The 14,025-nt window shown below is 46.3% G+C and overlaps 1 protein-coding gene across 4 annotated transcripts in view; it reads right to left on the bottom strand.

Moving 5' to 3' along the window:
* The window catches only part of Mthfd1l (methylenetetrahydrofolate dehydrogenase (NADP+ dependent) 1 like), a 202,896-nt gene extending 190,859 nt beyond the window's left edge, over window positions 1-12,037 (bottom strand). For all 4 annotated transcript variants that reach the window (XM_085842593.1, XM_021173653.2, XM_021173654.2 and 1 more), the window contains exons 1-5: window positions 11,680-12,037; window positions 6,276-6,360; window positions 4,734-4,784; window positions 4,594-4,647; window positions 614-738 (exon numbers count right to left, since the gene is read on the bottom strand). In XM_085842593.1, the coding sequence (XP_085698719.1) occupies window positions 614-738; window positions 4,594-4,647; window positions 4,734-4,784; window positions 6,276-6,360; window positions 11,680-11,903 (539 nt within the window). In that variant the 5' untranslated portion in view covers window positions 11,904-12,037. The remainder of the gene's footprint in view (window positions 1-613; window positions 739-4,593; window positions 4,648-4,733; window positions 4,785-6,275; window positions 6,361-11,679) is intronic.
* Between the last annotated feature and the right edge of the window lie 1,988 nt (window positions 12,038-14,025).

Here is a 14,025-nt window from a genome sequence, read left to right as displayed (position 1 = left end):
GACTAACTTTATAAATTTGTTACCGACCTTATCGTCCCAAATACGCCCTATTGTTTTAGCTACAGGACAAATTATTTCCTATGTTTCCATATAAGAAAATGGAGTTTTTACTCTCTAGGAAACACACTCTCCCCACACTGTAGGCTGATGGCATTCACTCTCCTGTGATACTTATATCTTACCATGGCATTCCACAAAACACCCAATGATCACAATTCCCCCACCTCTAAACTTAATTAGAAACTCGTATTATTAATAAAAACATGTGTTGTCATCTTTTCTTAGCCAGTCTAGGAGTAAAGGTCTCAGTCTTTCTTTCACTGTTCGGTAGAATTACCCAGGGAGGATAATTCCTAGCCAAAGACTCAGTCAGAGAAATGAGAGCTTCCTGAGTAAGTCTGATAGTGCAGGATTACCTCCAAACTGATGTATATTTTCCAAGATACATGACTTTCATTCACAGAATTTTAAAAATTCTCTACCTCCTAAGCCTATTTAAAATGATTTTTTAACTAATTATTGAGTAAAAAAAAATTTGAAATTTAGATAAATCACTTCAGTTACTTATCAATAAGATTGATTACTATTGATTATTTCCTTTTATATTTCTTACCCGTCCACATCTTTTTCTGGTTTCAAAGCATTGAGAACTTTGCTGCTTAATGAATCTTCAGAGATCTGAAGGGTAAGGCCATGCACTCTGGGGTCTTCATTAATCTTCAGGATTTCATCTATGATCTAAACAGAAAAACATTAGCTTTGTGAAAGTGAGAACTAGTAAAAATAAAAAAGTTGATGGGGTAGAAAAAGGATTTCTCCATAGACCCAGAGAGATGGCACATTGGTGACATGGGTGCTCACTGATGACTTTAGCTGAACCTCTAAAACCTATATAAAAAATGGTTGGCCTTGATAGTATAGACCTGTGATCCCAGTTCTCGGGAAGAAGGGACATGTAGATCACTGGGACTTCCTGACCAGCCAGCCTAGCCTGCAAAGTGAGTTCCCTGCCAATGAGAGACCCTGCACCACAAATGAAAGGGACAGCTGGCTCCCGAGGTTGTCTTCTGGCTATGATATGCCTGTGCATCTGCATACACATGTGCACACAAGCACCTGTGCGTGTATACACACATACCCAGATTCCTAAAACTGTCATCTGTTAGGTTCTTTTCACTTCTTATTGAAGACTCTGGGGTGAGGTACAGCAAAGAGTCTGTTCTCTCTTTACAGCATGCTTAGAGAAGCCCCAGAGAAACCTGGATGAATAAAACTTTCCACAGCTTCATAGTTCCTGAGGTCCTGCCAATAAATTGGAAAAGAACAAGTACAACAAAAACCCAAAGCGTCACTGTTACTCCAGGTTAGCAGACAAAAGCCAATTCCTTGACGGTGGCCAATTTGAGACAAACATCCCAGTGTGAAGGGAGGTCTGGAAGCAGCCAAGTACCTCAACCAGGTCCAATGGAACCTGCAGGTCCAAGCAATCACATACTCAAAAGAGGTTTCCCAACAATAATTCTAACCAGTCACGGCTCTCTGGTTCACTAGGTCCAAGTGTCGTGCCAGGAGCCTTTCCTACGGCTTCGGACAGAAACTCACTCGGACTGATTCATTTCACTTAACAGAACCACTGACCCAGGAGTAGAAAGATCCCTTGCATGTGCATCCCACTCAAAGAAGGTGTCACTTTGCCCCTTTTATTTTATTGCTTGGCAACAATATCTTCATTATTACTACCATCTGGTAGAGAAGGAAAATGGTATTTGGTACAGAAAGAATATTTGTCTCATTCATTTAGCTGTGAACTGGAAGTTTCTAGGAAAAAAAAAAGGAATCTGTTAAAGATTCTACAAGGCTGGTTAGAACATCATGATCGTGGAGAGTTGGAGATCTGGGGATAAATGATCCTGGGCTGTCTCTAATTCCCTTTATAGCCATTTGCTGCCTACTGATTTATTTAATCTAACATCTTCCTGACTAGCTGGTGAAATTCATTCAGAACACAGTAACACATCAGTAGCTTCCAACAACCCCAGAGGCCTTCAGAGTCTTGTAGCAGACAACACAGAGGTCTCAAAACAGCCATCAGAGAGCCTCTGATGTCTATAGCAGAGACTGGCATTCCTGGCCCATTGTCTTCACCAACGTATTTTAAAGCCTCGACTGATGACTTTTTGTAGTTGTTGTTGTTCTGCCACTAAAACAAACTCGGTGGAGCTGGGAGCCGGAGAAATGGCTCAGCGTGCTGTTCCTCTAGAGGACCCAGAGTTCTGTCCCAAGTATCTATGTCATATGGCTCACAAGCTCCTGGAGATCAGGTACCTCGGAGCTCCCTAGGCACAACACTCATGTGTACATACCCAGCCATCCCATATTTAAATAAAACAAACAAACAAAATGTTCTGATCATCAGCTTTGTACGAGTTCTAAGCAAGGGACCTACCAGCTAGCTGTGAGCAAAATTGCTCTGGCAGACATGATATGCTAATCGGGAAGCAAGCCCCGCCCCCTCTCCAATTGTAGTAATAATCTACGTCCTGAAAGTGATCGGTAATATAGGAGAAAACAGAGCAGGTCAAAGGGAAAAGAGTCACAGGGTGAGAGTCGTCAGTGGGTCCAAGGAAGCAGAGCTCAGGATAAAGTAAGGATCTTGCTTTATCTGGACGTGAGTGGGAAAGCACTAATAAAAGCAAAACACAACTGGGGAAATAAAAGCTTAATCAATTAAGATGTTCAACATAATAATGCCACACTCATTGAAATTTCAGCCCCTACAACAAAGCACTGGAAGTGGACAAATCCTTATAAAATTATATTGGGTGTACAACCATAATCTTGGCACTTAGGAGGCTGGGGCAGGGGGATTATGAGTTTAAAGCTAGACTGGGCTACATAGTGTTTCCCCTGGCTAGCCTGGGTTACACAATTGAAACTGTACAAAGAAATGAAGATGTGGGGCTGGTGAGATGGCTCAGTGGGTAAGAGCACCTGACTGCTCTTCCGAAGGTCCAGAGTTCAAATCCCAGCAACCACATGGTGGCTCACAACCATCCGCAACGAGATCTGGTGCCCTCTTATGGAATGTCTGAAGACAGCTACAGTGTACTTACATATAATAATAAATAAATAAATCTTTAAAAAAAAAAAAAAAGAAATGAAGATGTGCCTGTATACACTGAGTGTCCTGGAAATGGCCGACCTACTTCTTTGGATTCTGTCTCTGCTTGTGCCTTCATGGTTGGCACACAGCATAACTGGCAAATACAGTATTAACTGTCCAATACTTTGTTTCCCTTTTTCCTTAGAAATGATCTAAATGGCATTAAGACTTCATCTCCCCTCCTCCTTTTCACAGTGTAGCCAGACAATGCAAGTGGTGCAGCAGAGCAAATTTTTGGTTTGCAGAAAACACCCTTAGAGGGAAGAGTTATTAGTCAGGTCAATAAACTTTACTTGAGATGCTGGGGAAAAGAGGCAGTGGAGACCTTCACCCACAACCTCTGTATACTTCAGAGAATTACCTTTCCCCATAGGATCTAGAGAAGACTCAGTTCATAACAGTTCCTAAAGACATAGAAAGAGAGACTACAAGAGCACAATCCCATTTCATCACTGGCTGGACCAACTGCCAGATGCCACTAACCAAGCAAAACCAAATACGTTTGAAAGCAAACTTTTGGTCAAGCTTTCTCTTTCCAGATGCCTGAACTCTGGGGCACCCTCAGGCTGAACACTAGACAGTAGCCCCTGAGAACAGGCTGGCTGATTACCACCAAGCTGCTCCCTCATCATCTCACACCCAGGCTTACTCCTCTTTATAAATGAAAACCTTTCTGCCCAGCCCTGCAGGAGACTACAGGTTACTTCACACTCCAAGGTTTCAGTTACTCTTCATCAACTGTGTTACAAAAAAAAAAACACTCAAGGGAAAGTTCCAGAAATAAACAATTCATTAGTTTGAAACTGTACACTTCACTGAGTAGCATGGTGAGATCTGGAACCAACCGGACATGAATCAGCCCCTTGTCTAGCACACCAACACCTGCATATGGGGCCACTCCTTTGTCACTTAGGAGTCACTTGAGCTCCCTAATCAGCATGGTAGGAGCATCACAGTATTGGTGCTTATGCAGCTTTTCTTTGACTGAATAGTGGTGCTAAAGCCTAAGAGCATCAACAATCTTTGTTAAGCCAGAGAGAAGCCATGCAGTGCTGTTGGGTCTGTACTACTTGCAGCTTTATCTATCTGCTGGGTGTCATTCCCCATCTAATAGTCTCTGTATCCATCGATAATCATTTTGAACAACCCCCATTATCAGTGGAATGGCTTTTGACCCTAGTGCAAATGTGACTGCGACAGGTAGAGTTGACCTACCATCTGTGATTTGGCAGTACACTGCAGGAAGGAAGTGCTGCAGCTCTCCTGACTTTAGGATGCTTTGCTTAGCCAATGACTGCTGATGTCTAAACATCATTCATGTCTGATCTCCATGGAAACTCAGCCACAAGAGAAGGCTGGATCTGTGCCCACCACCCCAGAAGATAACCATAGTCCTGATGAGGAAAGGAAAGGAGCTAGGCTGACATTACCTCATCCTCCCCGCTGTCTGGAGGCAAGCAGATGTGAGTGATGTCCAGACCAGCCTGAAAGGGAATGTAAGATTCTCTGTCACCACAGGAGAACAAACCATTAGGTATTCTAAAGGATTGCTAGAATCGCCAGCTCTCACCTCCTTGGCCAAATTCTGGTTCATATCCTGCATCAAGTTGTCATCACCTGCCTAAGGACAAAGGAGCAGAAGGGAAAATGTCATGATGTGAAATACCTTTACAATGTGTACCAAACACAACACAGAGATCACACTTGCGAAGACAATGAACACAAGTAGCCTGAATAAAAAAGATGATCAAAAAAATTATAGAAAAGACTCTAATTGCCTATGGAAACTGGGCTAACAGCTGGAGTTATGTACATATAAACTTCTTAGACTCACATTATATCCTTTAAAAAACGATAGATTGCATGTTATAGGGTATGGTAGTTTGAATGAGAATGGTCCCTACAGGCTTATATATTTTAATACTTGGTCCCCTGTTGATGGAACTGTTTGGGAAGGATTAGGAGGCGTGGCCTTGTTGGAGGAGGTGTATTGCTGGGGGTGGGCTTGAGGTTTTAATAGACTTGCATCATTTTCAGTGTCTCTCTCTCTCCCTCCTAGTGGAGGATCAAGATGTTATTTCCCAGTAGTTCTTACCTCCATGTCTTTGCTTGATAGTAAATTCTAAGTCTATGAAACCATACCCCAACCGAATGCTTCCTTTTATAAGTTGCCAGGGTTAGTCATGGTGTTTTGTCACAGCAATAGAATAGTAACTGAAACATGGGATATATAAAAATAACATCATCACGGCCACAAAGCCAGCATCCTGCTGTGTGAACCACTGAAGACAGGAGTTTGGATACTTGTACTTAGGTTGAATGGCAACCTGAAACTAGATTCCCAGGATCCCAAGGCCCGAAACCAACCCCCCTTGCTAGGAGGGGATATGGAAGTTTCCCAAAGGATGCAGGTCACAGGAGCACAGTCCTACAATCTCACAAACCAAGGCACCATTGGCACATTGGCGGCTATCCTTATACTGGACCAGCCTGCCAAGCATCACAATAACAGGTCGGCTACTGGGCCAAATCGCTTCCAGGCCTGGCTCATCCTGTTATTTCCCTGCACCTGCCACCACACAAGGATGCCAATAACACAGTGCCAACAGCAGCTCTGGAGTAAGGGGCAGCAGCCAAAGGACAAACACACAATGCCAAGTCCTCTGATACACTCATGGCTTTTGACACATGAGTTGTCAAACATTAATGTGCACCTGCCATTGCCCACTTGTCTTCCCCAGAAAGAAGAGAGAACAGACTTGCCAGCCATATCAAGTATACATAAGTACATGTGAGTTAGTAACTATCCTGAGTCCTGTGATTTACGGTGCCTGCCTCCTGACCTCAGTGAATAACCTATGCCTCAGGAAGATGACTGACTCCAAAAGAGTTGTGTCTAACCTGCAACCCTGCTGAAGAAAACCATGTAACAGCACTGGCCACTGGCAGGCCATGCGTCTGGCCTCTGTTTATAAGCATTTGTTAAATTACATCCAGCCTGGTCTACAGAGTGAGTTCCAGGACAGCCAGGGCTACATGGAGAAACCCTGTCTCGAAAAAAAAATCAAAAAAAAAAAAAAAAGGCTAAAAGAGTGCTACGCTAACAACTTACCTGAATAACAGCAAGCACTGGCTTAAAGGCAGGGTTTTTTTCTTGCAACAAGCTCAGCACTTCCTTGGAATTGTGAATGACGTCTCTATATGGAGAAAGAAATAGAGCACAGTCATGTCCTTGTTAATGATTAGTTAGGACAGGCACAATGAGTGTCCTTACAGAGCTTGCTGCTGTAAGTGAATCAGACAACAGAAGGAGACCTGACCACAGTGTGAGGGAAAGCAGGGCACCCGGGCATCGAGAACTCCTGATGCAGGCAGTGTGTATTGGCACAGAGCTGTGGTCCCAGCTCTAGGGAGGTGGAGGTGAGAGGACTGTAAACTCAAGGCCAGCCTAGACTACACAGTGAAACCCTGACTCAGAAGAACTGAACGTGGCCATTCAGAGGAGATTAAAATTATCTCCTGTGTTTTCCAAGTTTGTTATAATGACAAGTTTGGAACCAGTGAAGAGGGCTCAGTGGGTAAAAGTGCTTGATGACAATCTGTCAATTGTCCATCCCCTGGAACCATTTGGTAAAAGAAGAGAACTGAGGTGAGCTCTCCTCCCCCAAGTTGTCCTCTGACTTACACACTCACATGCACACAAGTAAATGTAATGAAGGAATAGAAAATCTGGGTTTCTATTCGAAACAATCTCATTCTTTCGCCACATTGCCTTACTTCTCCCTCAGGAGACACGAGTCTGAAGTGGAGTCTGAAGTAACATGGGAAAAGCAAACAAATGGCGGGGATGGGGAGAGATCTGTGAAAATGGTGATGGCTAAGTGGATGGTGAGTGTGGGACAATGAAATGGTGTCTAAATTCCAGTTAGATTCTAGCTCCCAGAGTTTAAAGGAAGGATTCAAAGACAGAAGAGGAGGGAGGATAGCAGGAAGTTGCAGGTATGGAAGGCATAGGATGCTGTAGCCGATGGGGGGTGGGTGGGGGGATGGGGGGGGTATTTTAAAAGACAATGTTACCCTGCTGGGGCAGCTTGTTCTTCTCCAAGTCATCTTGACCCCTCACCCAGTGAGGGTTGGGAGAGAAGCAGACCTATATAAATATGGCAGAGATAGACTTTCTTTCTAGAACCTTCTAGATGGGTCATTCTGAAAGCTACCATCACCTCTACGCTCTGTCCTCACTGGCACACCTCCAGCAGTCAGTTTGCTTTTGTTTCTACCTCTCAGAGCACATTGAAAGGCCAAAGCAGTGCCCAGTTTCAGTGTTAACACATTATCCCCCGCCCCACCCCAGTGATGGCAGAGTAAGCCTGGGTCTCACATGAGCTAGACAAGTATTGCGAGTCACTGATGGCTTCAGGATGCCTTTATTTACTACATGCACCCAACAACTTTCCCAAATGAGTTAGCCTCAGCCAGATGCCATTAGTAATGACTCACCAAAAACCAAACCTTGCAGTGTGGTGGCTGAGGAACTGTGAAGTGGAAAGTGCTGAGGGAATCTGGGAACAGGGTACTCACAAGACCACAGAGAGTTTAAAACTTGCATGGGAGTCAACGTTCCTAATGCCACAGAGGCTAACAGAGCCAGTGGCCAGGCAACTGTGCACTGTTAGCAAATCATTTGTTTGGTTTTGGTCTTATACACTTGGGACGAGACAGTTCAATCCCTGGGAGGCGAGGGGGGCGGGGGGGGGGGGGACGCACGACTAACTTTGTTATTGTGCTAATAGGTGAAACCATTCTGAAAAGCTGAGATTACGTCTCTAGGGATGGGTGCTGAGGTTTCTATACTGCACTGTCGCCCAGCCTGGCAGAGCTCTGGGCCAAGCTGGGTCTATGTGTTGGCTTGGTCTGGGGGAGGTACTGCACCGAGCACTTCTGACTCTAAGAATCCCCTGGGAAGCATAATCAAAATCAAGATTCCATCTCAGAAAGTCTGATTCAATATGCTTGGCTGGGGTCCAGGAATGTGTCCTTTTAAATAAGTGCCAGGGGCTTCTGGAACCCCTGTGGATATTCTGTGAATAACAGCCATACCTGGCACTCAGCCCTCCAGTATACTGGTGGGTGGGGCAATCTATGGATTCTGACTTTCTCACCTGTATAATAGGTTTCAGTGGCTCTTTCCCTTTTCATTATTGTTGGAATGGTTTTTTTTTCTTTTTTTCCCATGACTAAAACTACCTGTATGAATATGCAATGTCCTCTCTATAATCATGTGTTTGAACCCTTGACCCCCAGCTGCTGCTGCTGCTGCTGCTGCTGCTGCTGCTGCTGCTTGTCGGTGAAGGTTGTGGACCTTTAAGGAGGCGGAGCCTTGCTGGAGGAAGTGAGCCTGAAGGTTTTATAGCCTGGTCCCACTTCTATTTACTCTTGCTTCCCTTGACTCCAGATACAGTGTGCCCAAGTGCCTTCTGCTCCTAGCAGCAAGCTTTTGCTACGGACAGTGTCCACTTGAACTATAAACTCAACCCTTCTTTCCCTCAGGGTGCTCCCTGTCAGGTACTGGTCATGGTCTTAAACATAAGAAACATAAGAATTTGTAACAGAAACCCCTCCAGTCTTGCCCACCCTCAATAAACTACACTTAAAAAATTGCTAGCCCCAATTTTTAAAAAATGAAAGGAATATTCCAATAGATAAAGTATCACTTGGTTTAAGTTAGCTGTCAAGGGCTTGGAGAAATGGCTCAGCAGGTAAGGGCATTACTTGCTCTTCTAAAGGGCCACTGTGCCAGTCCCACCACTCACATAGAGGCTCACTACTCTCCGTAATTCCAGTTCCAGGGGCTTAGATGCCTCTTTTTCTGGCCTCTGAGGGCAACAGGCACATTGTTGGTGCAGACATACATGCAGATCAAACTCCCATACACACAGAATAGAAATTTAAAAAAAAAATTAAAACTCAGTTGTCTGACCTAAAATAGTTGAAGTAAGGGGCAGAAAGAAGTTATAGCTACACAAAGGGGCTCAACAAGGCAATAATACCACTTAAAAAAATTGGTTGGGGTACCCACCCACAACTGGCCACATGTTGTTTCCATTTCTTGTGATGCCTGCAGCGATAAACAATAGGGAACATTCCTAGGCCCCAAACATCCAAAAAGTAGCAGAAATGTTTCCAAAGATGAGTCTATGCCCTTGGGGGAAGAAAACTTCAATTCTGACTGGGAACAGTGTAGCTAAAACTCAAATTTTCCTATTACTGAAGATAGGTGGATAAAGGTTTAAGCTTAGCTCGGCACTACCGTGACCCCTATTAGTGATACTGCACTACCGTGACCCCTATTAGTGATGCTGTCACAGTTTCTGCCTCTACCACCAGCTCAGTCACCTCCGCCTGGCTAACTGCATTAAGCCTATGAGCTCAGCACAAAGCTGCCTTGTTCTAACAACTGTATTCCTCCTCATTCTCCCTGAGGCTAGCTGTGACCATACCCAAGTGTAGGAGAAAACAGTTGGCCACTTTACTGAAAACCATCAATGCACACTTCTCCTCAGCCCGGGATGCAGAATGCAGAGAGCACTTGTTAACTAAAGTCCTCGTTTAACTTCTCAGCCCTTTCAAAGGTAAAAGGATCCTTCTAGGAATACAGAGGGGACCTCCACAGACATCTCCACACAAGACAGCCAGAAGTGTTTAGAGAAACGGTCCATGGTCAAAGAAGAGGAGAGCAGCTGTTTGAAAACTCTTTGCTTTGGCCATTATCAGATACTGTTACTGAATAGCTGTGAAAATGAAGCTGACCCCAGCTGCTTCCTCCAGATAGTCTTCCCGACGCCGCTTTTTCAGAAATAAGACTCTGGGTTTCAAGCTCACGTGACCACTGAATCTCCCAGACTCTCTCCAGCACACACATTCGGATTGCTGGGTTAGTATAAATCTTAGAATTCCTTCGTTGAAGTAGGTGGCATTATGATTTCCATTTGCAGTTGAACATGGTAAGACCAATAGCTTGTCCCTGCTCACATACCCAGTGATACACGCACACTGCAGAAGGAAGGTATCAGATGCCTAAGCACTGTCCTCTAGAGCCACCCATTTAGCTAAGGACACGTGCATGCACACATATGTTTTTACTTATATATTCATGGTTGTATGTTCCGATGCATGTGTGTTGTGTGTACACGCCACCTCTGCTGCTGCTGCTTCTGCTGCCTGAGCGATGCCGGGCCGGAGGGCAGCTGCTGGCGGCCCAGCTGGCGAAGCAGGTCAACTTTGGATGCTGTCCCTCAACAGTTGCTCACTTTGTTTTTCGATACAGGAACTGTCATAGGTCTGGATTATGCTGTGTGGGCTGGCCAGTGAGCTTCCCGATCTGACCTTTTCTGCCTCTCAGGGATTGGGGTGTCAAGAGTATGCCACCATGCTCACATGGGTACTGGGGATGGAACTTAGGTCTTCATGTTTCTCCCAGCCAGTACTTTTACTCAGTACTTAACTGAGCAGTCTCCCTACCCTGAGCTTCCATTTTTAAACAACTGGTAGAAAAACAGAAATAAGGATATTTCATAGCATGTGAAAACCACATGAAATTGAAATGTCAGTGTCCATAAAATGTTGGATTTTATCAAAAAACTGTGAGAATGTTTTTCCTTATTACAAACGTACCCATGTAACATTTTAAATTCTGCTTTTTAGTTCACTGAACCTTAAGTATTTACTGTCATGCCCATTACACCAAGTTTGTAGAGCTTAGTTTAGTTTATTGTAAAAATAATGACTACCTTTTGCGGGATATACGTGTGATAGCCCCTGGGGGCAGATTATTTTTGCTCATTTAATTGTTTCCATAGCCCCAGTTGGGAATCAAAGCAGAAAAGGGCTTTCCCGCCCTTTGCAGGTAGGTGCCTCTGCATAGAGTGGCCTAGCAAACTCACTATAGGGTCTGACCGGACGACTCTGCTCAGATCACCACCGGATAGAGAATGAACTTTCCAGATACTGCTGCACCGGAACCTGTGTGCTCTCTGAGCAGCGATGCTCCGGAGCAGACCGTACGCCCAGGCCTGGAGGGCTTCCGCAAGGGGTTTGGCCCGCCCCTCCATCAGTAGTGGGACATCAGCAGTGGCGGGATTGTAGGGCCATCCTCCTTACTTCTCTCCCGCCTAGGGCCGCACCGCCCTTTTCCTGTCGGCGCCACGCCCGGCGCGGTTGCATCAGAGCCGGAGGCGGGCGATGCACGTGGAGCGGGGCGTGCGGTCCGTGAGGCGCGCGCCGGCCGGGGGGGATGCCCTCATCTACAGGGTCCCATACTCCGGACGTTCCCCTTTGCACACCCCCCCACCCCGTCCTCTCTACCAATCGCAAGGCGTCTCTAGCAAGTCGGAACCAAGCATTCTGTTTCCCGCCCTACGAACCGGTCCCTCGGGTCTCCCAGCGGCCGAGAGTGCCATTGTCCCATCCTTGGGTCCCTGGCTAGGGACCTGCCTGTAGACAAACCGGACACTCACCTGACGATGGAGTCCATCCCGGGGGCTTCCGGATTGCCTGGGCCATGGCTGCTGAAGGTTTGGCCATCCTGCAGCTGCCGCCCGCGTAACCCCTCGGGGTCAGCACCTCCGCTGCTGCTGCTTCTGCTGCCTGAGCGACACAGCTCACGGAGGCGACATGCCGGGCCCGAGGGCAGCTGCTGGCGGCCGAGCTGGCGAAGCAGGAGAGGGAGGCGGGTGCTCATGCTGCTGCAGAGCGCGGGGTGACTGGTTCTCCCCAGGCGCCGAGATGCGGCTGCAAGTTCTTCCCCGGGCTGGCGTGGGAGGCACCAGAGAGCCAAGCGGCACAGTAAAGGGCCAGCAGCAGGAAAGACTAGACTGTTCCTCGTGGGAGGAACTGAGGCCCCTAGGGGGCACTGTACCAAGTGGCCGTGACGTTAAGAGGGCGGAGGCCAGCGGACGTGAAGCTGCTGGTTGGAGTTGCCAGAAAGTCAAGGCAGAGGAGGTGGGGCATCAGCGTGGTGCTGAGCCCTTGCCCTGAGAATGTATCGCCAGCCCTTCTGCCTCAAAACCTGATGCCACCCTTGGTCTTCATAATGCAGCTCACTTTCCTCAGGAGTGAGTGGTCCTAAGTCCAGTTTAGACCTTCAGAAGGAAGTGTTTCTTACATGGGAGGTGGCCTAGGGCTGAAAGTCGTTCTTGGAGTTTGCAATGCAATGCTGGTTTTGTAGCCTTAAGCAGATTAACGTCAATGGTTTTAGGACTGAGTCTTCCAAGTTTATAATTTCCAAGGCTAGTGGGAATAACATTGTCACTTTGTAGACCACAAATGAGGTAGGATAGAATTTGTGCAAGACAGAGACGGTTTTTGAGTGCTCACTCTGTCCTGTGTGCTGGAAAGATATATTTATTAACCCCAACAGATGTAAGAAATGGAACGCCATTCGTCTGATTTCTAACCAGGAGAACCTGCGATCAAGAGAAGTCATTTGGTTTGTTGGCAGAGCTGTGAGCTTGCCCAATTCCACGTGCCCTCCTCTTCCTCTTTTTAATTTTTACTTGTGTCCTTGAGCTTGCAGCAAGTAAAGGATAGGACAACCTGAAGAAACCAGTTCTCTGTTTCTATCTTGGGGTCAGCAGCGGTGTGCTGAGGTGCTAGGCAGAAGGACTGGTCTAGGGACACAACTCAACTTCCTAGGTTTGGCAGCAAGTGACTATACCTGTTGACCTACCTCACGGACACACGGGGGCCATGTTTTTGAATTGCATGGCCAAGCAGGTTCCAAAGAGGGTAAAAAGTTTAAGAAAAAAATATATACACACACATCTAGTTGGAACTTGGAACCACAGAAACTTACTCCCTATGAAAAGTGCCTACAATGAGATTGAGTCAGACAGTGTTTACAGGATATCCTCTGTCTTCCTCACTGCTGTAGGTTGGATAAGTGTCCCAGAGGTCCATATATTAAAAACCTGCTCACCCTCTTGGTTACTGGGAGATGGAGGCATATTTTAAGAGTCGAAGCCTATACATGGAGGAATTTAAGCCCTTAGAGATGAGCCCATGGAAGGGATATTGGAATCTATCTTCTGGCCAAGTCCATTCATTTATTAGGGCAGGTTTGATAGATGACCCTTTTAGATTGGGGATCCCTAAACACAGCATTTCTCATCTGTGGAATAAAGTCAATACTGTGCGATACCTCCCAGGACTGTGGTGCGTCTAGAAGAACAAGAGCTGTGGGAAATGTGAAGCTCACTCTGCCTGCAGGGATAGATAATAAGGCTCTTACCTCTAGCCTGGGAAACCAAGGCAGCTTGTAAACTCCCTTCATGCTTCTTAGCAGTGAGTTCAGGGCTAGTATCAAGCAGGTAGAGAGATAGACCACAGACTGGGTGGACGATGTCACTGTGCTTGTGTGTAGACAAACCATGCTGGCTACAATTAGGAGGGGGAGGGGTGTGCATATGAGGAGAGTGGAGAAGACAGTTGCCCAATGGCCAGTGAGGAATCCCAGTCTCAGAGAAAGGTTGCATATAGGGAGGGTGCTTTGGAGGAATGCACAAGGGGTCCGAGGAAATGACGTCAGTTCTGGACAGTTCAGGTGGAGAACTATGCAAAGCCTCCTATCCCTCAAGAAGGGAGTCTGGGCTAAAGAGGGGACTTTAGGAAACAGAATATGAATAGTAGTTTAAACCTCATGAGACTCCCTAGCAGTCAGGGAGACTCTTGGATCTCCTACACTAGCAGCCTACGGATGGTTGAGGAGTTCAGGCAGAGCAGAGTTGTCAGTGCGTGGGCTTGGATGCAAAGTTCCCTCAAAGGGCTGCGTGTTCTTCATGCGTTGCAGGATAGGCACTCCTCTT

Source organism: Mus caroli, unplaced genomic scaffold (assembly GCF_978045245.1).
Source record: "Mus caroli unplaced genomic scaffold, Mus_caroli_1 scaffold_9, whole genome shotgun sequence".
NCBI lineage: Eukaryota > Metazoa > Chordata > Mammalia > Rodentia > Muridae > Mus > Mus caroli.
This window is presented reverse-complemented; position numbering and strand designations above follow the sequence as displayed.